At 39.9% G+C, this 26,040-nt stretch overlaps 1 protein-coding gene across 1 annotated transcript in view; it reads left to right on the forward strand.

Annotated features, from left to right (window-relative positions):
- Positions 1 to 26,040, forward strand: part of LOC122803988 (histamine N-methyltransferase-like) — a gene marked incomplete at its 5' end in the record, with an annotated part of 203,073 nt that overhangs the window by 29,695 nt on the left and 147,338 nt on the right. Inside the window, one exon of the mRNA XM_044073668.1 lies at positions 19,952 to 20,082. Coding sequence (XP_043929603.1) covers positions 19,952 to 20,082 — 131 coding nt within the window. The remainder of the gene's footprint in view (positions 1 to 19,951; positions 20,083 to 26,040) is intronic.

Below are 26,040 nucleotides of genomic sequence, written 5' to 3' on the forward strand. Positions count from 1 at the left end.
TATTGCACTTACAATCTTGGAACGTTGATAGAATAAAAGGTTTGCATTAGCATGGATTTCCTGAAGAATATGAAATCTGAAACCCAAATGTCTGTCATTAAGTTTTGACTTACACCCAAGAGATTTGCCAATGATTTTCTAGAAAACCACAGGCACACTTTCCAAGTTTGTAACAGCAATAATTAAAATCTGTCCATATGAGTCTCCTTACAATTTCTCTTACTGTGACTGACAAGGTGTACAGATACATGTAAGTAAAGTGGGTTGATTAATTTATTTTTACTTCCATTCTCAGGTATGTTTAACCATAGCTGAGCGGGTGTTCATGTTATGGCCATCTGTTCAGCATTGCATAAACATCCCACAGGAGATAAATAAAAATATACAGCTAAAATCCTAACACTGAGATCGTGTAGGGATTAGAGTCCCGGCTTTGCATGCAGGCATTCATGGTTCAAGTACCAAGACAGGCACTTTAGTTTTACATGGGAAAACAGTGTTAAAATTATTATTTTTATTTAAAATTATGTAGTAATTGATATTTGTCAACCAGGGTAGTGTAGCTTGTCTAGAATGGAAGTGTCAATGCATATAACATGTGAAATCACCCATGTATACACAAGTGTCCCATACAGTATACTCACATCCCATGGCAATGTAATGAAAGCACATAGAAGGACGTCATGTAAAGTAAATCATATACACTTACTAGTAAGTCAGTAATGATTAATTAAGGTATTATTCTGCTATTTCCTAATAATGAAAAGTGAGCAATGGTTATCAATGCTCAGCTTTGTTAAGCAGCAGTTAGCAGGAATAAGACGTATTAAGCAACGCTAAGAAGACTTAACTATCTGTTAGCATTGCTTAGCTTCACACAAAATCACATAAACCACTTACAGCTGCTTAAACGTGTCTTAATCCCTTTGACTCCATCAGCCATTATTCTGCCCAGCAACAAAATAATCCGCACTGCCAAGTTTATTTATTTATTTATTTATTTATTTATTTAACATTTGTTGAAGAGCCTGTTTTCAGCGGAGGCCCGGGGAGAAATGCTCCAGATGCATGTCTTTGGAAGTTTCGAACCCAGGATGCTATATACTACAATAACAACATCGTACCACTGCACCAATTGATCTGTGAGGATTTGTAATGCTTTTACAACATATCATGCATTATGGTCATTTAACATGAATGAAAAAAAAATCATCACTACCAAGGCTTGAACCCAGGACCCTGTGCACTACAATCAAAACAATGTACCTCTATACCATCTGAGCTAGAGGAATTTGTATTGCTTTTACAAACATATCATAGACTACAGTCATTTAACATAAGGGAAATATATATCCATAGTAGTCATATATATATATATATATATATATATATATATATATATATATATACACACACACACACACACACACATATATATATATATATATATATATGTATGTGTATATATATATATATATATATATATATATATATATATATGTGTGTGTGTGTGTGTGTGTGTACATACATACATACACATACACACACACACACACACACACACACACACACACATATATATATATATATATATATATATATATATATATATATATATATATATACCAACCTCGTACTGCAAGACATCAGTAAAAAGCTTAACAAAGTGGCTGGATAAAGGGCAAACAATAGTGGCATCTGTAAATTATGGCTGCCATACACATAGAAGTCTGATAGAGTAGCACAGTTTGATTTAACATATATTTCCTGATAAATACCAGGTTTGAAACATAAATGACTGTCATCATTTACTGATGTCAATGCTCACATCATCCCAGTGATTTGTCAGAAACCAACAACTGTTATGGGGAACAGATCAAACATGTGAGCCACACATCTGGACAGTATCTAGACATCTGGACAGTGTAGAGAAAAAAAAAACATTTAGAGCTGCCAACCATTTCACCCAGCACCTTCTGAACCACAGTAAGACCAACACAACACTACCCCAAATCAGCTCTGAGGAATTACTCATGTATCTCAAAATATATCATGCACTACAGGGATGGAACTGTAGGGAAAAGCAGACATTGGTGAGAAATTGTCCACCCACAACCATTTGCACCACAGTCACAGCAACATTCCAGTACCCCAAATGAACTCTAGAGTAGAACAACTATTTGAACAGACATATCCTGATTGCCAGTCACACACTACACCAACATATACTGGCCAAACTCACAGTCTACTGGGAATCCTGAGGTGTTGCAGGACATACACACTTGATAGACCACCAGCAACTGTACCAGCATACACAGTCAGATAGAAAAGGATCTATGATACTCACTTCTGAGACTCTCCCTACTTCACCCAACAAACATTTACACACAACACTGTGATACAATCTTGGCAGTCTGTTAACAATGGTCAGACATACATAACTCTCAACTGTACGGATTTCCACAGAATGTTCAGGGTTTGGGACCATATTCATGACCACTGCTGCATACTACTTCTAGGAGTCTGCAAAATTATTGGGATGATATCAGGAGTGCAGTCACTAAATAATGATATACCTTACCTCTGAGCCTCTTAGTGTAAGACATCTGGACAAAGCATGGGGGGACAGGGGGCCGAAAAGAGGGACGTATCTCACATAATGGTGTTACAAACTAAAACAGTCGCTGGTATTACAGGGTGTATTGTAACATAACATCCCTGAAGTATATGATGCTTGAAACACTAATGGATGTCAACATTTACTCTGAAGTATATGATGTCTGAAACACTAATGGATGTCAACATTTACTGTCTATAATCCTCACATTATCCTACTAATTTTTCAAAAAACAGAAACTGTCTGAGGAATAGACCAAACATAACAGGCAAACCTCTTGTTAGTCTGTGGACACCTGGACAGTTGAGAGGTATGACAGAAACATATCACTGTCACACATCAAGTCATGCAGAAAGTGCATGTCCTGACAAACCCTGTTAATCTATCAATCTTCTATATGTATAACAACAATACTTACTTACAATCTGTACCCAATTCTGGAGCTTTGTCCACCATGTTGTGGGGCTGTCTCCACATGTCTTGTCCTGAGAGGTATTTCCACCTCCTGTCTGTGAAAATGTAGCCCCTACACCTCCATAATGTCCTCCACACAGGGAAGGAAAAGGGGCCAGGCCCACATGAAGGACTTAATTATAGCACTGTGTTGCTATGACATTGGCTATTGGAAAGACAACACAGCTGCTCTGGATGCAAGTAGCAAGTGGGAGACACCAACTAGTGTATAGACCATCACCTGCTCATGAGCATTGCATACAAAAGGCAAGCTGCTGCCTATGCAACACAGGTCTGAACTCATTTACACAAAGACAGACTGTGACTACACTAACCTAACCATTTGCATTATTCTAAGGAAACTCTTCAGCACTATAGCAAGTACGTCAGTCACATAAGCTTGTAATGGAATGCAAAAGGGGGTATGCAGTAATGTGAAATAGGAAGTTAAACACTAGGCTGCAACAAGACCTGCTGGACTGACATGCTACTGTCTGGCGCCTATGGCCATTCCTGCTTGCCCTGTCTGCAGTGACATGGATCACATCTCTGGCCTATGAGTCACCCAAGAAAATGTCAGCTCATGTATGACTATGACTGGAGTGTCTGTTGTCCATTACTGAGTGTGACAGGGCTAGGGCAGCTACCTGGGATGTTGTAAATAGTCATATGTCATCTGTGAATGCTACTATGATACATGCGCTTGTCTTACAAATGTAAGAGACTTACATAGGGTATGTGCATAGTACAAAACAGGTGCAGAAGTGTGTGTTGAACTGTATGTTATATACTGATCTATTACCTAACAACTGTCCAGAGTTTTGCAGAATGACCACGTCTGCCTCCTATTTGTAGTCAATGCCTCATACAGTTGTGTGTTGTCTGGCACATCACTGTCAACCCATTAAAGACTGAAGTCATAACATACTAGTATACATTTGATTGTCAGATGTCATATCCTTCAGAGTAGACCTGTGAATGCAACACCGTCTTTGCTGGCAACTAAGTGTGTTTCAGCTAGATTCATAAAGTGACACTATTCCCCAGCATTTGCCCACCAATGATGTGTGCATTTGTGCAGATGTCTTGCTCTAACAGGAGCTAGGTGTCTTAGAATTAAATCCATGTCAATGCAAATGCACCTTATCCTGTAGGATGCCTTCATTTGTGCAGTCACTAACACCTGCTTTGCAGCTGTGGAGAGGGCACTAACCTTGCCAGGTTACTTATCCCATCATACGGTTATACCCCAAACGGAGGGCTGCATAGCCACAGGAGGTAGAGTGTTAAACATTATCATACACATACACACCTCCAGGCTGGCCAAATAGTATGGCACATGGGAGACATCCCGAGTGCAGGTAACAATTGGAAAAACACCTTCTCAAATCATAGCTAGCTACAGGCCTCCAACCATCATTACTATGGGCATCCATCTCACCTATTGGGACTTGCTGGAATCTGTCAGGATTTAATCATCTACCCTGCTACTTGGTGACTTCAACTACCCAACCATGGTGTGCATGACCAATGGCACCTGAACATGAATGCACTGAGATTCCTTGGCTTTGTTAATGACCAGTCAACACTCCTACAACAGGTGGAAATATCCTGTACCTGGTCCTAACCAACATGAGTAGTCACTGTAGCACTCCGATTTGGTAATAATATCACAGGAATGGTCATTGTCAGGGGACACAGACCACATATTGGTTGAAAACATGTGGATATCCCATGTACATCTGTACAGATGACTGGTATGGGCTGTATAGTTTTACATGGTGCATGTGAGGCAGATGCCATTAACAGGGTCTTTAAAGTAATGTCCTGGGTAGGGGGTCACCAGACCTTAAAATGGTATAACTTAGACACACAAAAGCAAAGGGGGATATGCTTCACATGCACACACTACTATAGTTGTCAGTATTGAGGTTAGAATCCCTACCTATCGAATTATTTCCAGTATAGTGTTATACAGTTATTTCACATGCCACAGAGCCTAGATGGCTGACAAGTGTATACAGGTACATCTAAGGTGAATGAGATCAGCAGGCCTTGTAAAGTAGGGTAATGGGATGTGTGCTGGGTGCAGTGGCAGCTGGTGACTTCATATCAAAGGGGGGCTGCAAGAGACAGCTGAATGGGTGGGGTCAAGGGGAGGGGTGTGGTCATCTAGAAAGGGGAGGAGCTAAAACCACAAAAACTAACTTTAATTAAATACGCTGCCCTGGGTGGCAAACCATCATTATGAGAGTCCAATCAACACAAAAATAAGTGTAGAAGAATAAAAATATTTCAATGCATTGGCTGCATGACAGCTTACTTAATATCTAGATGGAAACAAAAGGTTGTGAGGCATGAAAAAATAAATTACTTTTTAAATACATTACTGGAATGCCAGTCAAAATCAAGTATAAGAAAAACCAGAAGCACTCAACTCAAACCATTTCTCCTTGCACTGCAGTTCTAATTATAATTTATATTCAGCTTTATTAAAGTACCAAGTAACATGCTGAAAGTAGAAATCTCTGTGATGCCCCCACTTGTAAAAATGTTTCTTAATACAATACAGCTGGGAACCTGTCAAAGAAGGGACACTTTAATATTAGTACTGCTAACTTGAGCAGCTGACAAAATAAAATAATCTACATGCATTTCTGAAATAAAAGTAATCTGATTTTTACAGTTATTTCTTAATTATAAACCCTCCATGTTTTCTTCCAAAATTGCTATTTTGCGGAGGGATCATTAAGGGAAGAGCAACATTTTGAGCCAAAATCAGGGACAGTTGAGAGGTCTGGCTATGGCTAATTCTATAAAGCAATTTATTTGCATGTACCTCTCAACCTGTTAATGCAATAAATCTGGACAAGGCCAAATACATTGGGGGAACATATAAACAGTACTAAAAATTGCTCTTGAATAAACTGGGACAGTTGATAGAACAGGTCTTACTTTAGCATGCATTTTTCTGAAGGTTATGAAGTCTGAAACTAGTGTGTCATTATTTAGTGACTTAATTCCTAAATGATTTGCCAGAAAACCACAAATTTTATGAGGAACAAACCAAAAATAAGAAGCAAAAAATCTATTCATTCTTTAAAAATCTGGACAGTCGGGAGGTATAGTTCAGCTGGGGCTGCCTAAGTTTGCCGCACTTCCCCCTCATAAAACCATGGTCGAATGGAGCCTCCCCCTGCAGCCTTTCCAATGATCCATTACTTTGAAATTTCACTCCATTTACCATAAACACTAATGTGCATACTGATTTACTTCTATGATGATTTGAACTTCATTTGAAAGTTTTATTTTGCATTTTACAGCACAAACACTAAGACATCTGCTAAACAAACTTGGCATTAAAACTTCTCTGCCCTTGATACTCAAATTCATTGAAACAACATTAAAACCCACATTCAAAGAAAATACATTTACCCGTGGCAGATAAAAATTAATTCTGGGCTGTTTTCAAATCATAGGCCCCTTGCATATGAAACATACATGTGCTCTTTGATACACCTTCCTATTGCTTTGAACATTTTCGAGTAAACAATGAAACAAAACTGCCCAATTCAGAACATTTCCATCATAAAAGTCTACTCAAACTTCTACAGTCCACTATTATCAGTAAATATGCACAATTCTACAGTCCACCATTATCAGTAAATATGCACAATCTCTGAAGTAGTAAAAAAGTCATCTAAATAATTCCACGTTAAATAAATCTGTAATGAACAGGTTGCTGCTAGGAATCACCTTTATATTTCATGGTTTCATCGAAAAATAAAGTGTCTGATGCCCCTGAGGAATAAATTGCCTAAAATCACATTAAAAATAAGCTAGTAATACTGCAATAGGAAATGGATGGCAAACTGATAACAGGCTCATAGTTAGTATCTTAACTTTCAGTACGGCAGCATTCACCCCTTATGGGAGTAGAACCAACAACCTTCTGCATCAAAAGCAAGTACACAACCTGTTGTGCTATTAGCAATGTGAGCTGACTTAGCATAATCAGCACTAAACTTCTCTTCCCCTGCAGCTCTCAGCTTCTTGTAAAATCTACTCAATACTCAACTGCATCTCAACTTCGCAGTGCAAGAAGTCTGGAAAAAGCCAAATTTATTGGGGTGGGTCAAAAGGGCAAAAACCAGGGACACATTAAACATTGCTTGTATAATCTTGGAAAGCTGCTAGAATAAAATGCTGTGTTACCACCATACATTTTACTGCCAAGGTCCCTGTGCAAAAGAGTCAGAACAACATACCACTACACCAAATCACCTGCTTTGTGAAAGAAAAATGCTGTGTTACCACTGTACATTTTACTGCTAAGGTCCTTCTGCAAAACAGTCAAGAGCAACATACCACTATGCCAAATCAGCTGCTTTGTGAAAGAGAGGAAGACTGAAACTTAAATGGCTATCATTTAATGAATTCAGTTCTCAACATAGCTGTCAACCTCTTAGCACAAAACACCTGGACAAACCCAGTAATGAGGGAATGCAGCCCTCAAACATATTCAGTGAATTCAGTTTTTGCCATAGCTGTCAACCTTAGCACAAAAAACCTGGGCAAACCCAATAACAGGGTATTACAGTCCCCAAAATAAGGACAAATTTCAAATAGTCATCTTATAAACTTAAAAAATTGCTATAATAAAAGGTTGTGCTACTATATATTTATTGCTAGAATAAAAAGCTGTTTTACTATGTATTTTCTGAAGAATCTGAAGTCTGAAATTCTTTTTTTTTCAAAACAGGTTTATTGTTTTAACATACAAGAGAAATATCATAACAATTTTATACAAGTAATTAAAAATAGATATGATTATAACATTCAACAAAACAACTAAAGTATTTACAAAGACATCCACTACAATCAGATCAATTAATTAAACTAAAATACCATGCTATTGAAATTAGGATTTTTTTAACAAATTTTGTAAATTATCCCATACAATATAATAAGATGTTTTTCTGGTTATTCTTGACCTAATTGTGTTTATTTCCATATGGCACACTATATTCATAACATTTTTAAATTCATTGAACGAAGGAGGTGTATCTGAAATCCAATTTCTGGTTATTATTTTCCTAGCCACTGCTAGAATAGATCATAACAAGGGAAGCTTAACCTTTTTAACACTTTGAGGTACAGGTGTGTTGAATAATATAAGAGATCTAGATATAATGATACTATCTGTAAAAGAGCCTGCAAAAATTCATTAATTGACTTCCAGTATTCTTTCAATTTTATACAGTCATAAAACATATGAGCCCAGTCAGCATTAATTTCTACATTACATCTCTTACATAGATTATCTTTATTATTTATTTTATTCATCATCAAAGGTGTATAAAAAGATCTATGTAAAAATTTCCATGTATAAAGTCTCCAGACAATGGAAGATGTAGTTCTATAGGCAGATTCCAATATATATTGTTTATCTTGTTGATTTGGTGGGTCCCCATTAATAGAAGTGAAATAATTCCAGTATGAATCTACACTGTAAAAAGTTTCTTGTCTGATAATTTTATGTATGTATGAAAGTTTACCTTTATCAGAAACTTTATGTTGCAAATTTAATATCAAGTAATCAATCAGTGTTGGAATAGATTCTTTAACTGTTATAGACATTAGATCTATTTTATTAATGAGATGTTGTCTAAAGGTCTGAACCTCTAACCAGCAAGTTTCTCTTAGATCAAATTCTTGTTTTAAGAAATCTAGATTTTTAACTTTATTATCAGATATCAACTGATACCAGTACTTTAGATCATTATCTATAGCTAAATGAGTTCCTTCAAAAGTAGATGACAAAAGCATACCCTGAGTATACATTATAGGGAATATAATAAAATTCCATTCCCTATACTTAGGGTGCATGAATATAAAGTTACGATAGCTAATAATAATATTTAATGGGTAACAAACCATATGTTTAGGTGTAATAGGTGAAGTACAAAATTCCTTTAGTAACCATAACATGGAGTTATTTACAATCATAAGTCTGAAATTCTAATGCCTGTCAATTTTACTTCTGATGGAACAAAAACAATTTTCAGCAGAGGCCCAGGGAGAAATACTGTAGTCACATGTCTTTGTAAAATGGCAGGACACCAGAGCAAATCCACACAAACACAGGGATAAGATGCAGACTCCACACAGAAGGCACCCCAGCCAAGAATCAAACCAGAAAACCTATAGCTGTAAGGCAACAATACTGCCACTGCACCATAAAATATGTAAGGAAGTAAACATTCAGAAACCTGAAGTCTGAAATTCAAATGCCTGTCAATTTTGTTTAACATTTGTTAATCAGGACAGTCTGACTTGGAACAAAAAAACAATTTTCAGCAGAGGCCCAGGAAGAAATAATGCAAACATGTCTTTGTAACATGGGAGGACATAAAAGCAAACCCACACAAACACAGGGAGAAGATACAGAACCCCCCCCCACAAAGAAGGCACCCCAGCCAAGAATCAAACCCAAGAACCTGCAGCTGTGAGGAAACAATGCTACCACTGCACCATCAAATATCAAGCATTGCAATATTTACAAACCACAGATATTATGAGGAATAGATCAGATCAAATATGAGGCAAAAATCTGCAATTCTTTTACAAATGGTGGTGGGTAGGGAATTCAGGTCTTTAACACCTGCATACAAGGTACAGGGTTCAAGCCTGAGGTATTCCCTACCACACCACCATGAGTCTAGCCACCAGTATATTGCACCTGGGGCATTTTCACACACACACACACACACACACGCAAATTTGACCCTGCCCATCGTGAGATCTTCCCCCGACGAGACTGCAGCCAGACCCTGCCCGTCGCGAGATCCTACATCCCGGACTGCTGATGTTGCAGTCCGACCCCGACGCGTTTCCCCAGGACAGTCTATGCAGTTTAAAACTGCATAGACTTGTGGGAGCTCTGTTGTCCATATTTCCCAGTCAGGACTGCTGCTGAGACATCTGCGCATGCTCCAGACTGTCTCAGCAGCAGTCCGGACTAGTGCGCATGCGCGAAGTCCACAAATTTTAAATGTTTTTTCTATTTATTTCTTTTTTATTTTTTATTTTAAAGTTGAGGGGGCTGCAGTCCAGCAGTCCAATAGCACGGGCCACCCCTGGCTGGGTGGTACATGCCTTAAAATGATATAACCCACACCCCCAGAGGATATGATTCTCACTCATACACATGGATAATGTGAGTCTCACACACACACACACACACACACACACACACACACACACACACACACACACACACACAGTATTACAGTATTACAGTTGCCAGTATTGAGTTGAGAACCCCTACCTATCTAGTTATGCATACTATAGTGTTATGCAATCACATGCACCACAGAGCTTATAGGATATAACAGTGTTGCAAGGTATGTCTAAGGTGATTACATCAAGAGCCCTTGTAAAGTATGGCAATGGGAAATGTACCAGGTGGGAATGGCATCAAAATACATTAACTTGAAAACATACTGTACACACTTACAAACACCTTCACACATGCACATATTTGCCACAACTGAGTGTAGAATCCCTGCTTATCTAGTTATATGTACTACTGTTACTTAGTTATTACATGTGCCATGGAGCTTATAGGGTTGAGTGCTCTCCAAAGGTACTACTAAGGGCAATGGCATCAGCAAGGCTGCTAAAGTAGGGTACTGGGAAGTGTTGGGGTGGGAAAGTTCTCAAAATACTTCATCCTACAAACATACGCATTTACAAAATCTTGTATATACACACACACACACACACACACACACACACACACACACACACACACACACACACACACACACACACACTTGCCAGGACTGAGATTAGAAACCCTAACTAGCTAGTTATTTGTACTATAGTGTTACAAAATTATCACATGTTCCACAGAGCTTATAGGGCTGAGGCCAGCCCAAAGATACTTCTAAAGTGAATGACATCAGTAGGACTGCTAAAGTAGGGCACTGGGAAGTGTACTGTGTGGGAATGACCTAAAACTGTTTCACCTACAGACACACACACACACACACACACACACACACACACACACACACACACACACACACACACACACACAAACTTACATTTGCCAGGACTGAGATTAGAACCCCTAGCCATCTAGTTATTTGTACTATAGTATTACACAGTTATCAAACTTGCTACAGAGCTTATAGAGCTAGCAGTTGCCAATGATAACTCTAATGTGAATGTGAATGACAGCAGCAGATCTTGTGAAGTAGGGCAATGGGAAGTGTACTGAGTGGGAACAGACTCCTATTACTTAAACCTACAGACACACACACACACTCACACACACACACACACACACACACACACACACACACACACACACACACACACACACACACACACAAAGGTAGGTGATGTAATATTATACCTCTCATCTCAGTATTATTACACAATGGAGCTCGCCTTCATGCTGAGACATGTGACTGGTTACAACCGGTATGCCTACCACTGTCCACAGCAGGACATCACGCTGTGCCATTCAGAGTATCTGTGTGTGTGACTCACTCTCGGTGTGCCCCCTGTGTGTGTCTCTCTCTCTCTCCATCACTGTCTGTCTCTCTCTCTTTCCCACATCTATGTGTGTGTATGCTTGACATATTGTATTTTGTTTCCCATATATATGTCTGTGTATCACACATAACAGATGCAGATATATCACATATGGGCCACCTACAGCTAGCTGAGGGTAATCCTGTCTAATGGGTGTGTGTAGGGACAGTTAAGGTGTACATAGCTGTCTGTATGCAAAGACATATATGCACAATACAGCTATATAGTCCAGTGTGGGTTCCAACATGGCCTGTGATTCTCTAAGTGTAGGACCATGCCCAGTATGACCTTCTATACTGATAGTGGGACTCCATTCCAGAGATAGTTGTACTCCGGTCTGAGATTTTGTGTGCTACAGCCATACCTCTCAAAAGTAAACAGGACTTTCCTAGAGGTACTGGGTTTGTTTTAGCAGACATTTTCTGACATATCTGAAGTCTGACACTGCAATGTATTGTGTCATTACCTACTGACAGACATCCTCAGATCATCACAGTGCTTTACCAGCAGAATGAAAGCTGTATGATGTGCAGAGCAATATTATGAACCTGACTATATACATTCTTGCCCAAAAAGGCCATTTGAGAGGTGTGGCTACAGATGGTTGACTGACGAAACTGAGTAAACAGTCCAGCAACTTGGTGATATACTAGCTGGGGATCTCCAGCTTGTGTGGTATTCTTCTTACCTGCAAAGTCATATCCTGGTGTGGTTATACCTCTCAACTGTACATTTTTTGGCAGAATGTCTGGGTGTTTGTCTAGAAGTTTCGTCCTGTCTACATAAAGTTGTTGTTTTTATTGCAAGTTAGTTGCATACAATTAAAGATTAGTGTTTCAGACTTCATAACCTTCAGACTATTCCTGCTAATGCAAAACCCCTTATTCTACCAACTTTCTCAGTATGTGAGGGTAATATTTACAACACGTGTCAATCATGGTGCCTTTGTCCCACTTTTATTTATGACCTCGTCCAGATGTGCTACTGTCAGTGGTTGGGAGGAATAGATGTGGATACAGAGTGAATTCTACTGTGAAAAAATGGCCATTATAAATGCAATATATTCCACATAGCACTGTGACCTTCAGGTATGTCAGTGGCAGAGCAGTACAGAGTAATGTGGTGAGCCACTAACAGACAGTTGTCTATAGGTTGATAGGTTGATGTGACGTTAGTAGGGTATTGGCCCTGAAGCCCTTATAACCCACACAGAGAGAGTGTAGCCCATGTTACAACATGTCAGCACACAGAGCCCCTGTCCAGCAGGGCACAGGTGGGATCACAGGACTGTATTTTGTGTTTCCCATGCACTTATACAGGAAGCACATCACTAGGGGGAATGGAGGCACTTGGCTTGCTGTTGACAAGGAGTGTATTACACAGATGGGGGAGTGTGTGGGACATGTATCTGTCACACCAAGAAGCCATACTGATATCACAGCCCAGGTTTATGGTGCGGCTACCGGTTGATGGAGTGGGCCTTGAGTTCCAGATGTACAACAGTCCTATCAAGGCAGGGTCAAGATTGCTTTGTATGACAAACAGGGGTCAATTCAGCAGAGTCTGTATAGAATGGGGTAGAGGGACAGTGCTGTTAGCCTATCTGTGTAATGAAGGTGTTTTGGGTTTGGGCTAAGACCTTAGTGTTTGCAAGATCCTGGTTTGTGGACTCTACATGGTCTGTGGTGTGTAGGTTTGTGGAGGAGTTCTCATGTGATTTGCTTCTGAGTTGTCCATTGTTTGGGTTTTGTTTTGTTGTGGACCTCCACTTACATGGGTGTGTGTTGTGTATTTGCAGGTGATGTTTACTGATTCCTTACACTGCATGGCACCTATGTTACTGCACAATCTGTTCTGGTGTGTACATTCTCCATTTGTCTGGCCAGTGGTTTCCCTTCCCCTTACATGTGTCTCTTTGTCCTTCTGTCCTTCTGTAGTCCAGTCACAGGTTTTGGCCACAGTGGCTGCTGTTATGTATTTGTAATTCTGATGTGGGCAGGGTACATGCCATCACATCACACACAAGGTTGTGGAATTCACACCTTGGAGTTAACCTATTTAGCAAGTTGTCCATCATTGCACCACTCCATTTGCTGTGGTCCTTAGATGGTTTGTGTTGCTATATGTAATTACGAGGCTACATGTGGGCCTAGCTGTCATACCATCAAAGACTGACATCTGGACAGGCCCAAATAGGACAGTCAGACAAAGGTCCACGCATGGAGACAGGGTGTTAATAATGTTTTGCCAACCATATACAGGTGGGAGACCAGTTTGGTAATTGCTTGTTTGCTGTTATGGGTATGACATCTGCTTCCCCACTGTCTACCATTCCTGTTTTGTCATAACCCTTTCTTGTTTTGCAAATAGTTGCCAGGCAAATGCAATGTTAGGACAAGCAGAACAGATATGCAATGCATACTTGTGCTCCTTCTATGACAACCTGTGTCATTCCAAGGGTATGGCTACTGGCCAGTGACATGTTGCCATTGCTGACACAGAAAGATGGCAGCCTTTTATACACTGGCAGTACACTGTCTTTCAGGTACCTGCTGTCCCACTAGGCACCATACCTCTCAACTTCTGAGAGCCAGACATCTGGACAAAGCCATAAGTAATTTGGGGACAGATGCATGAATATAGGGACCATTTTTAAGTATTAGCTTTACAAACTTAGAAAGGTGATTCAATAACAGGTTTTGCATTAGCATGCATTTTTCTATAGGGTATGAAGTCTGACACTACAATAATAGGTTCATAGGTAGGTACTAGGCTATTGGCCCTAGGCAAAAAGGTACCCTGGCTTCCGCCATCCAAGAAAATAATTTTCCTGTGCCCCTGTCGAGCAGAGCCACAGAAGTGATTTCCCAGGTGAATTTCCTATTTCCCATCCAATCATCAAGATTTTTCTTGAAGAGTGCTAATGAGGAGCTCTGTTTGACATAGATAGGTAGTCTGTTCCAAAGTATGGGAAGTCTCTGGGACAGGAATCTATCCCTCCAGCATGTTCTATTTATTGTGGTGACAAGGTTTAGGTCTCTACAGTGTGTAGTTTGGAGGGATTGGGATTTCTTTAAGTGGAGCATGTCCAACAGATCTGGGTTTGACATAGCTTTGTATGCTAGGCAGAGATCGCCTCTGAGTAGGTGATATGCGACGGAGTAAAGCTGGAGGTTTTTGAGACGGTCTGCATAGGGTATCTGTTTGAGGCCAGTAATCCTAGTTGTGAGGTATTTCTGTGGCCTCTCCAGTTGTTGTAGATGTCTTGTGAGGTACATACCAAAAGGAGCGCTGTACTCTATAATGGGTCTAATGAGTGATGAGTAGATGGGAACAATGACCTCTTTTTTTTCTGGATGAGAAACCTTTTGTGATGAGGTGTGCCACGTAGAAGGATTTCCTGACCACTGTGGTGATGTGATTATCAAAGAAGAGACTACTGTCCACCTGTGTCCCAAGGTCTCTTATCACACTTTCGGTGTTAAGTAGACTACCACCTATGTGGTAGTTTATGGGTACAGAGTTTTTCCCAAAGGGGATGACAATGCATTTTATTGGCATTGAGCCTCAGGCCATGGCTTTGACACCAATCTCTGCCATTATTTTCTGACCTTAGTTTTATGTGATTTGCCAATGAATTGCCAGACAACCACTATTTCATGTTATACAGACAATAATTATGATGCTAACCTCTGGACATTCTGGAATAGGTCAGTATGGTTGAGAGATATGGTAGGCACTGTGTAGGTTACTCCGAGCTGTGTGCTGTCCATATGTGTGGCCCCCTGTCCAAAACCTGTGCAGCTTTCCTGCATGAACAGATATTGACATCTGGACAGTGTGTACAACTCCTACCATAGGTGTAGCTGACATGCAGAATAGTTGGAACTGCAGTTCTTGGAACAGGGCCCTGTCAAAGACAGCACTGTACCTAGGCCACTATGACACAACAGCCGGGACTAAGTGCTGGCCACATCTTGACAGTATTAACCACACATATACATAGCTAATTGACCTCTGCATATTGTGGACATGCAACAAGTTATCATGTCGATTGGGATAGTCCTGGCAATATGTACTCTGCTGCTATTTCCCCTGCAAACATACATGTTACTGAATTTGTATGGGAATATGGGTGTGTGGGGGGCATATCTGTCAAATGTACATATTTGCACAGACTGTGGTGCTATTTGCTTTACATTTTAGTTCCATTTAGCATAATATTGTGCCCTGTCTTGGAGACTAGAGGCATATCACTAAAGACCACAGGTCAGATTGCAATGGCATACAGGGGCATTTTGTCATTGTCCCCTTTGTGGGCCTTTGACAGACATTTATTTATGATTTTCAACAGTTGATTTGCTGGGTGAGGGTGAGGGATGAATTTGGGACCCCCACATTGACATCTATGCATGTGACCTGTGACCCCCCAAGTTAGTTGGCCCCCCCACATATACTGCAGTGGGATTTGTCACCTTGGGTACTACTGCAGAGTGTGGTGAAGCCAGTATTGGGAAAACATTTCCTGGTGTCCCACATAGCTGTCAGTTGTCTGCTGCTATCCTAGTATGCCATCCCATTCCCCTGCATGCATGCAGTCATACCATAGATACTCTACCAGAACATACTACTCCATTCATTTATTGTTAAGAAGACTGACTTACCTTGTGCCTGTGGCAGTTGTGAGGACGGTGCTTAAGGGCTGCCTATATTGGATGCACACAGTACACTGCCTATACATGGTACGTTACAGGTAGTGTGATGTGTGTGGCATCCATTTTACTGTATGTATAAGTCAGAGAGAGGTGTCAGTCCCTGGATCCCTACAGTGTCAGTGTGTGTGCTATGCATTGCCTCTTTGCCAAGGCCAGGGCATACTGGGCATGCCTCTATCTGTCTACAGGAGCTGGCTCAGGGAGTTCCTCCTCCAAGTACCTCTGTGCCTGAGGGAACCTTGGCAATTTTGGGCAGCTGTGTGGCCCTTCCCCATGCTGTTCCTACTGCAGCTGTTTCTGCAGGATCATATTGTGTAGCATGTCACATACTATGAACATGTGTGCACATGTGGGTGAAGAGTACTGCAAGGCTCCACCAGATATGTCAAGGCAGCAAAACCATGACTTGAGCATCCCAAACACATGCTCTATAACGATCCTTGTTTATGCGTTTGCCTTATTATGGTGTTCTTGTGTGGGTGTGTGTGCATTTCTGATGGTTGTCATCATCCACAGTTCCAGTGCATAGTCAACATCCCCTACCAGATGGCCATATAGGATGTCCCCCTGGCAAATCCCTGATATAGCTGTGAGGAATGCCAGATGTGAGAGTTGTGATAGCTACCAGGGCTACCAGCACACACATTAATGATAATGCCCGGGGTTTTGCACATGACTTGGCAGTTGGAGTGAAAGCCCTTGTGGTTTAGGTAGACTCTACCCTGCTCACTGGGTCGTACTTTGATGTGTATGTGCACACAGTCTATGGCATCTAGTACCTCTAGGTTTATAGTTTATAGTTTATAGTCTGCTACATGGTGGAAGAGGCACATATTGCTGGTCCTCTCCTCATGGGTGCTGGGGAAGTAAATGTGCTCACCAGCATGTGGTAGCATGGCATCCAAGAACTGGTGTAGTACCCTGGATGCAGATGCCTGTGAGACCCCCATGATGTCCCCAGTAGGTCTTTGGAAAGTACCTGAAGCTAGTATTCTTAAGGCTACACATACCTTGGTATCCACTGGGACGGGATCCCCTCTGTTTTCTCTGGGTCTGAGGTGAGGCTGGCACAGCTCGATGAGTTACTGAAGTATGTCCCTGTCCACCCTGTAGCAGTCTACTATCTCCAGATCATGTAGCCCCAGGTAGATTACCCTGGGTCTGAAGACTCTTCTCCTCCTCCTCAGTCTGGGGTGGTTGTCAGCATTATCCTCCTCACTGCCCTCAGCCTCTAGCACATACTGATGAGTCAAAGTGACAGCAGCCCCTAACATTCTGTTGGCTAAAATTCCGATTGTGTACACCAATGATGCAGAGTTTGTGGGAAACAGACTGAAAGGTGTTTGCACATTTTATACTATTGTGCTGCAGATGCTGCCTGTATGATTGGCTGACTATGATACATTCCACCTGCCAGCTATGTCATTTGTATTTGATTGCTTTTATTCTGCTATTTCCCTTTCTTTATTTTTTTTTTGTTATTGTCATTTTTTTGTTTTGGTTTGTTTAAGACCCAGTTCAAACCTCACAAACATGTTTAGCTAAAGTGAACACTTTGAAGCAGAAATGGCCCTTCCCTGGACACGAACATGCTCTTTATTTCATGGAATAAGTAAATACAGCCTTAGACACACCCCTTGCTTAGCTGTGCTTATCTAAGCTCAAATGGTAGCCGTGGAGTTCCGATGTGCTTACACCAAGCATGACACACCCCCTTTTCATGTCAGCTGCTTCGCCTGCTTACACCACTGCCTTATAGCTCCTTCCCGGTTAGGTGCAGCCACAAAATGGTCTTTCATTTTGTGATTCAGTAAAATTTGCTCATTTCCATACCCCACTGCCTTAGTCCCTTGTTACACCACTACATGAGAGTCTTTCTCCTTAGCAACCAGTGTTACCTGTTATTGTTTTGATTCTGCATGCCATACACTATAATGGCAAAATGCAGATATCACTTAAAATAGTCTTTTTACATTTTTTTTTAATTTTCGGCACAATCTCATTTGTGAGCCGTTGTGCTATGCTTAAATGGCCAAAATCAGCCAAAAAAATAAACTTTGATTTTCATATTTTTGCAACTCTTTTCCATGCCAATGGCCATATTTTTGGCCATTGGCATGTCTAATGATTATAATACATGCTTTACTTTGAGCTGTCAGGCCCCCATTTTGATTTTTGCAGAAATGTACACTGTCAGGAACTGAATACATTTCTGCAATGGACACTGTTTTGGCACGGATGCCTGCCTGTTTACTAAATCACTAATTCACCTCCTTTGTATAGTTTTCCCCAGCAAATGAGGTAATTAGCATTATTCAGTGGTGTCTGTGCCAGAATAGTGCTGGCAGGTTCGTGCATGCTCCCAGCCTTGTTTACTGAATCGCTCAGCAGCCATATTACGTGCAGGAGCTGCTGCACTATTCTGGCATGGAAAAAAAACTTTATTGAATCCCGGGGTATATCTTTTAATTACCTAGAACTATGATAAAAAGGTTCCTTTCTCTCCTTTATGTGCCAATTCTTAGTTTATTATATAGTGGCAGTATGCAGTGGAGGTACATGTCAGAAATATCCAAATCAAATCTTACTGCCTCAAATAACAGCACTGATAAAATGGAATAGACTGAAATACAATGTTCTTAGCTTCTGCACTCCTTATGTTGTTGTGTCTTTCGGCTTTTCCCGGTTAGGGGTCGCCACAGCGGAACTCCGGTCCGCTAATGATTGGCAGTAGATTTTTACGTGCCGAGTTGCCAGCCCTGATGCACAACCTTCAACAAAGGTACGCCCATTCACGCATGTCGCCACACAGAAGACGGTTTAGGTGAGAATCGAACAGGACAATGTCTTACTGTGAGGCGACAACGCTTCTGCACTCCTTATATGGTCCATAAATTCTGTACTCAGAATTATTCCTTCTGCACTAGGTCTCAGGTGTCTGCACTGAACATTTGTCGACTGCACTGTTATGACTTTCGTTGGATCACTCCAAACTAACTTCCTTCCTTCTTTGTCTGAAGTATCTCCTAAATAATAGTAAAACCTTATAAATTTCCTACAAGTTTGACATTCCTTTTTAAACTGGGTTCCCAAGCCTCTTACCATCTAAACAAGATCTGTTTGTACTCAGTGTTCTGAACATTCTGTTAGCACATTTCATTCTTATCTGAAGGTTTTTTCTCAAATCTATTTTGCATCATTCAGTGAAACATTCCTTTCTCTTACAACCGCAAGTAAAATCTAAAATGAAGAGCCACAAAGTTTTACAAAACAAGCGAGTCCACTAAAAAAGAGTCGAGTCCTGAATATCATCTAGTAGCATCTCTTAAATTACAATTTTCTTATTTTACACTGTTACACTGGATCAGAGAGCAATATGAGACTACCTTTGTCAAACAGATTTGAAAAGAAACTAACAACCACATTTGAACACTTTTAATGCTAGAGGTTATGCACAATATTTTATGATAGTGTTATTGTGACATCACTTGACTAAGAATATAACAAAGGGAAACATTATTTGTTTAAGCACTTTCTCTGTAATTCCTACCTTCCGCAGAACTGGTTGCAGATTTTAAAGGCTTTGAAAATGTCACTTTTAGATGGAAGGAGATGAACTGTGCAGAGTATGAAAACCAGGAAAAACAGAAGATAGAAAGTGAAAAATTTGACTTTATTCATATGATTCAGGTATGTTCTATTAAAATAATTACATCTGCAGCTCTTACATAAGTAAAATGACTAAACATTTAATTTAAAAGTTGAGTTCTAAACATAACTGATTGTCACATAATGTAAGTAACTAAAAGATGGTTGAAACTAGTACTGTTGAATGTATTAAGTAGAATAGTGCATTCTCTTAATGCTATTTGCCTAAGACATTATTTAATTGCTGAAAAAACATTCTGGGCCAAACTGTTTATAGATATGTAAATGTTCAAGAACTAAATATTGTATTAGTGAGACTGACACTGTTCATTTCTTCAAAATAAGATAAATTACTTAATTAATTATTTCAGTGATGTTAATGATGGATGCACAAGAGAGGGAAGTTGCCATGGCGACATAACAATATTTAGGACTGATGCAGTATAATCATATAAAAGAAATGACACATTGTCAAATAATGACTGAGTGTAAAAGAGTCAATTTCTTTGTGAGGTGTTTTACTTTCACAATGATCACATCATGAGTGGTACATGCAGTGACTAGAAATCTTAATGGTGTTAAGAAGGTACAGGGTACATTGTTCTAGTCCGGCAGATGTCTTTAGAAGGCAGTGATACAGAGATTGGTAGGAATTGTATATTAAGAGTACTGTGGGGACCGTCTATTGAAATGTACAGTATGCAGTTGATCCACTAAAACCTATTTAGGAAAAGAGGACTGGATGCTGTTTAATAAACATAGTGTGATGGTAAGGTGGAATGACTGTTGTTCTAGATAACATTTGGAATTTCCTCTGTCTCATTTACTCTTGCTCTTCCAGGGCTCACTGTAAAGGATCTCTGAATATCAAATGCTTATTCCCTTTATCCTCTGTTTTAGGAACATATTCTGATGCCAGATTTGCTTTTTTTTTAATTATCCATTAAGGTTATCTGGACCTGCTGCTGAATCCTACATTTTAAAAGACTAAAACAAGCCTTTCATTTACTTTTGGGCAAATGAGGATCTTTACTATAATTTTGATTTTAACTATGTTTGATTTTATTTCATTTTTTTTACACAAACGTTTCACGTAATGAGTAGGCCAATAAGCAATAATCTTTTCCTAGGTCCATAGGTGCTTACTAGGCTAACGACCACAAGGGCCTTTTTAAGTCTAGCCAGGCATCCCAAATCTCTGACAAGTTCTGATACCCTTGATAAGTGTAAGCAGGGGTTTGGGAGATGAACCTTTTACAGGTTACCTGTGTCCATTAGAGACACAGGTGCCAAACCAGAGATGAAGTTCCGGTTTCCAATCCAATTGTCCAAGTTGCACTTGAATTGAGTTAAGGAGGAACTCTGCTTCACATGGATGGGGAGCCTGTTCCATAGATGCGGTAGTTTCTGAGATACATACCTATGTCACCAGCAGAACCTATTTTATCACAGGCAAGGCTTAAGTCTTTAAAATGGGTAATTTTGTTTGTTTTGTGGACATGCAGGAAATCCATCAGAGTGGGGTCTGACAATGCCCTGTATGCCAGGCATAGATCCCCTCTCAAAAGCCTGTATGAGACAGAATACAGGGATAGGACCTTAAGGCTCAGTCTTTGCTTTTTATCAGCCATCAATAAAATATTTGTATTATTAAAATAGTGATATTGCCACAAATTACTTTGGCTAAAAAAAGCTAGGCAAGGGTAAACTTGTAGCAACCTGTAGGCTACTGAGTGTAAGGAGAGTCATACTATTATTTTTGGTTAGTTGAAGGATTTAAGACCTTAATTTTCTTGGTTAGAAATATTTTGGGCCTTTCCACTTGAGCAATATGCTTGGATTTAGAGACATCAAAGTAGTCATTATAATCAATGATTAGTCTGATAAAGGAAGAGTACAGTGGTAGCATGACTTCTTTGGATCTTGAATATTTTGCTTTGGAAATTAACTTGTCAAAAAGAAGGATTTTCTGACTGTGGTGGAAACATGAGAAAGAGTTATTCATATAAGTACTGTTAACTGACTGAATATGAGTCTCATTTATAGCATATGAGGTGGTAGTAACCTTTCTGCCAAATGCTACAATGTTGTACTTTTTCATTAAGTTTGAAACTGTTTTTGATACACCAAGTATATGCATATTTCAGCTCTTGCAGGTGATGTTTTGCACCAGAGGATGTGCGGATAGTGCCAAGCTTGCAATCATTAGCAGACTTGCTCTGCCACACCTCTGAGATATTGGCTTGGATGTCTGTCTAATAAATGCTAAACAAGAGAGGATCCAGAAATGATCTCTCTGGTACCCCACTAGTTACACAATTGCATTATTAGCAGGTAGCGAAGCCCATATTTGAGGAGCCATTACTGAAAACCAATGGTCTATAGTGTTAGGACTGTTTAAAGGAATAGTCAGGATAGAGGAAGACTGGGAGTGAAGGCTGTATGTAGAGTTTCTTTGAGTGAGTCAACTGAAAAAATACATGAAAGTTTCATTATGCAGAAGTGTGCGTGTTTAAGATGCAAGAAGCAGAGAGCACCTTTGCTTTTGGGGGAGACACTTGGCTTTGTTAAGGACAGTATAATGGTGTTCTTTTGGAAGAGCAAGTGTGATAAATCTGCAGGTATACTTGGCTGAGGATTGGAAGGTGGGCATATTTTTCTTAAATGCTGAGGAAATTAAAGGGTGTTTATATTCCAGTTAAGCCAGAACTATACATTTGCTAACACCTATTCATCATTCTGGTCAGGTAAAGTGTGATTTATGGATAGATAGATATATAGATAGATAGATAGATAGATAGATAGATAGAGACATATCCCTACGAGAGGTACATACATAATTATAGAAACCAATAAATCCTGCTAGTGTCATTGATTAGAATGTACCAAGGTTCAGTTATAACCACTATATCACTGCAGCCACTCAAAACCCTTTCCTTTCAGAAGTATCCTTAGACCACTTCTAAAAGTATGTTCTATCTTAGAATAAATACTAGAAGGTCTAAAAGGATTTTACCAGTTTTGTCAATACATGTTTCCCATATACAGTAGATTGTATATGGAGCAAAAAAAATCCTTTTACCATTAAGCAGTTACCAAATGTACACAAACGGAACTCCATTTAATAATACACATCTACTCACCAAATGTATATAAACTGAGCTCTGTTTAATAATTTGAATCTTCTCAGACCACTCTTAACTAGTCTACCCTTCTTAATTTTAACATAAACAAAGCTGAGAGAAGGAAGGATATAACAAAAGGCTAACAAACAATTTTCTTCTAACCTCCGGAATAATTTTGGCTTCTGTCAACATCTCTTCTAGTTATGTGTTTTCTAAATTCAATAATGATCCAATTATACATTTTTCCAGATTCAATACTAAACATACTACAGTCAATATTTTCCTGTTCAGTTTGTCAATAGTTTTTTTCAACTTTCTTTAGTTCAAATCCTTGCATCATTTTGTTTATTCTCTTCAAAACTTTTGAATCTGCTACAGTATTTTATATGTTGAAGTAATAGATAAAATATAAGACTCTTTATTTGTATTTTTCATTAAGTTCCCTAAATTAACCTGTGATTTTTGGCTGTCATCCTGTATCTTATATGTTAACATTATTTTTCACACTCTCCATTGTTTTTATCTAACAAGGTTTCTGCTCACACTCATTTCTATTATATCACAGAGACCATCAAGTGTGTTAATGGCAGGACTTGTACACAGAGAGAAAACTTTCAAGTCCATCCCCAACTTCACATTTACTTCCTTAGACAGAGTTTGCATTATTGTAATAGCATGTCATTTTAATAGGTACAAGCAATTTCTACAGATAGAACTGTCCTTGTATAACATCTTCTTCCTTATTAAACATTTTACAAGTATTGCAATATCAAAAACAGTGTCTTTCAACCAAGTATTTTAAGTAAAAAGTTTCCATTTCAGTAATGCTAATCCTCTTACTTCAGCTAACACTACAACATGAACTGCCTTCTAATTACCTATGTAATAATATACCACTAGGTCACATTAATGACCTTATAGGAACTGAGTTTAGACAACATGAGTGATTAAATATCAGTTTGCAATGACTGTTTGTGAGCTTCTTCTGGAGTAGTATTGTAGTTTGCTCATTTAAAGCAGAACATCCTGGCATCCTATCCTGGAAGATCAACCTACGAATCTTGAAAGAACTACCAAAGGGACCCAGTAGTGCCTCCTGCAACTATTCTGCCTCCCCTTAAGATCTGTAATTAGCTTCTTGCAATAGCTGCACCTCAACCACCCCAGGCATCTCACTTTGTTCCACATAGTACCCTGGTGTCCTATCCTGAAAGATCCACCTAAGAATCTTGAAAGAACTACCAAGGGGACCCAGTAGTGCCTCCTGCAACTATTCTGCCTCCCCTCAAGATCTACAAATAGCTTCTCACAATAGCTACGTCTTAACCACACCAGGCAACTCACTTTGCTCCACATAGTACCCTAGCATCCTATCCTGAAAGATCCACCTAAGAATCTTGAAAGAACTACCAAGGGGACCCAGTAGTGCCTCCTCCAACTATTCTGCCTCCCCTCAAGATCTACAAATAGCTTCTCCCAATAACTACATCTGAACCACCCCAGGCATCTCACTTTGTTCCACATAGTACCCTGGTGTCCTATCCTGAATGATCCACCTAAGAATCTTGAAAGAACTACCAAGGGGGACCCAGTAATGTCTCCTGCAACTATTCTGCTTCCCCTCAAGATCTACAAATAGCTTGTATGTACCCTATTTGTGTAAAACATCTTACTCCTTTTTATGGTTGTTAATTTGAATCAGCATGTGCCTGCTAGCAGCCTACCATCTCCCTTTAAGCTCTCTAGGCTCCATCCTATCCTACTCCCCTGAGTGCTTGTGCCTTCACCTAGTAACTACTCAGTTTGGCCACTAGGTGGCAGCATTTTCCCACTACCAACTTCTCTCTCATTAGTATGTATAGCTATTTCTCTAATAGCCTACACTATCCTGTTCAGCTTCAAACCCCTGTGTATTTCTCTGCTTCTCTCTACCTTAGATACATTGTGAGCCAGTGCCCATCCCCTGTCCCTTCTTACCTTGAGCTCTGCTCTCTGGTTCACTGATTGTTTTCTGCTTGCTAAGTCTTTTTTGCTCTACCCACTCCATTCACCCTACGGGCTCACTCTGCTCCCCTACCCTGCCCCCAATTCCCAACCACCCCCACTACTCCTACATTTATTCTAACTGATATTCCCCTCCCCTTCTCTCTCAGCCTATCCAATCTCTTCTCCACATCATCATCTCCCCACCCATCCTCCACTAATTAACTACCCCTCCCCCATCCTAAACCTTAAGGTCCTATACCCATATCTATGCCCCTCCCTCTTACACCCTCACACATACCCTGACACCCTGCTACCTCCTTATACCTAATTCATACCAATTAACCATGCCTTCTCCACTTTCACTAACCCTTCTCATCCCCTCTATCAGCTTACTTCTTCTAATTCCTCTATTCTGTGCTACCTCTTATTCCTATTGCAAACTCCCCCTCTTTCCTATCCCCACCACCACTACCAAATCCCATTCTCACCATATCAAATCTCACTTTCATACTATATCTTCCTCTCTAATTCAACCAAACCCACTCCACTACTACAAACCAAAATTATACCCTCCTCCATGAAACATCACATACCAAAAGCAACATTGCTTTCACCACAAAACCCAAGGAGCAAACCCAAGCTCCTGCTCCCATTCTCCTTTGCCTGCCTTTGCTTAGAAGGAGACATACACCCCAACCCCGGACCTAAGACTAGCACCAGTTTCACACCCCCAATCACAACCAATATTATCAACCATAAATATCTCAAGCTACTTACCATTTATGCCCAGAATTTAAAAAACAAAACAGCCCACTTCCATACTTGGCTATATCATACCCTACCAGACATAGTAGCAGTCTGTGAGACATGGCTAAAACCACACATTACT

Source organism: Protopterus annectens, chromosome 6.part0, assembly GCF_019279795.1.
Source record: "Protopterus annectens isolate FY-2018-M chromosome 6.part0, PAN1.0, whole genome shotgun sequence".
In the NCBI taxonomy this organism is placed as follows: domain Eukaryota; kingdom Metazoa; phylum Chordata; order Ceratodontiformes; family Protopteridae; genus Protopterus; species Protopterus annectens.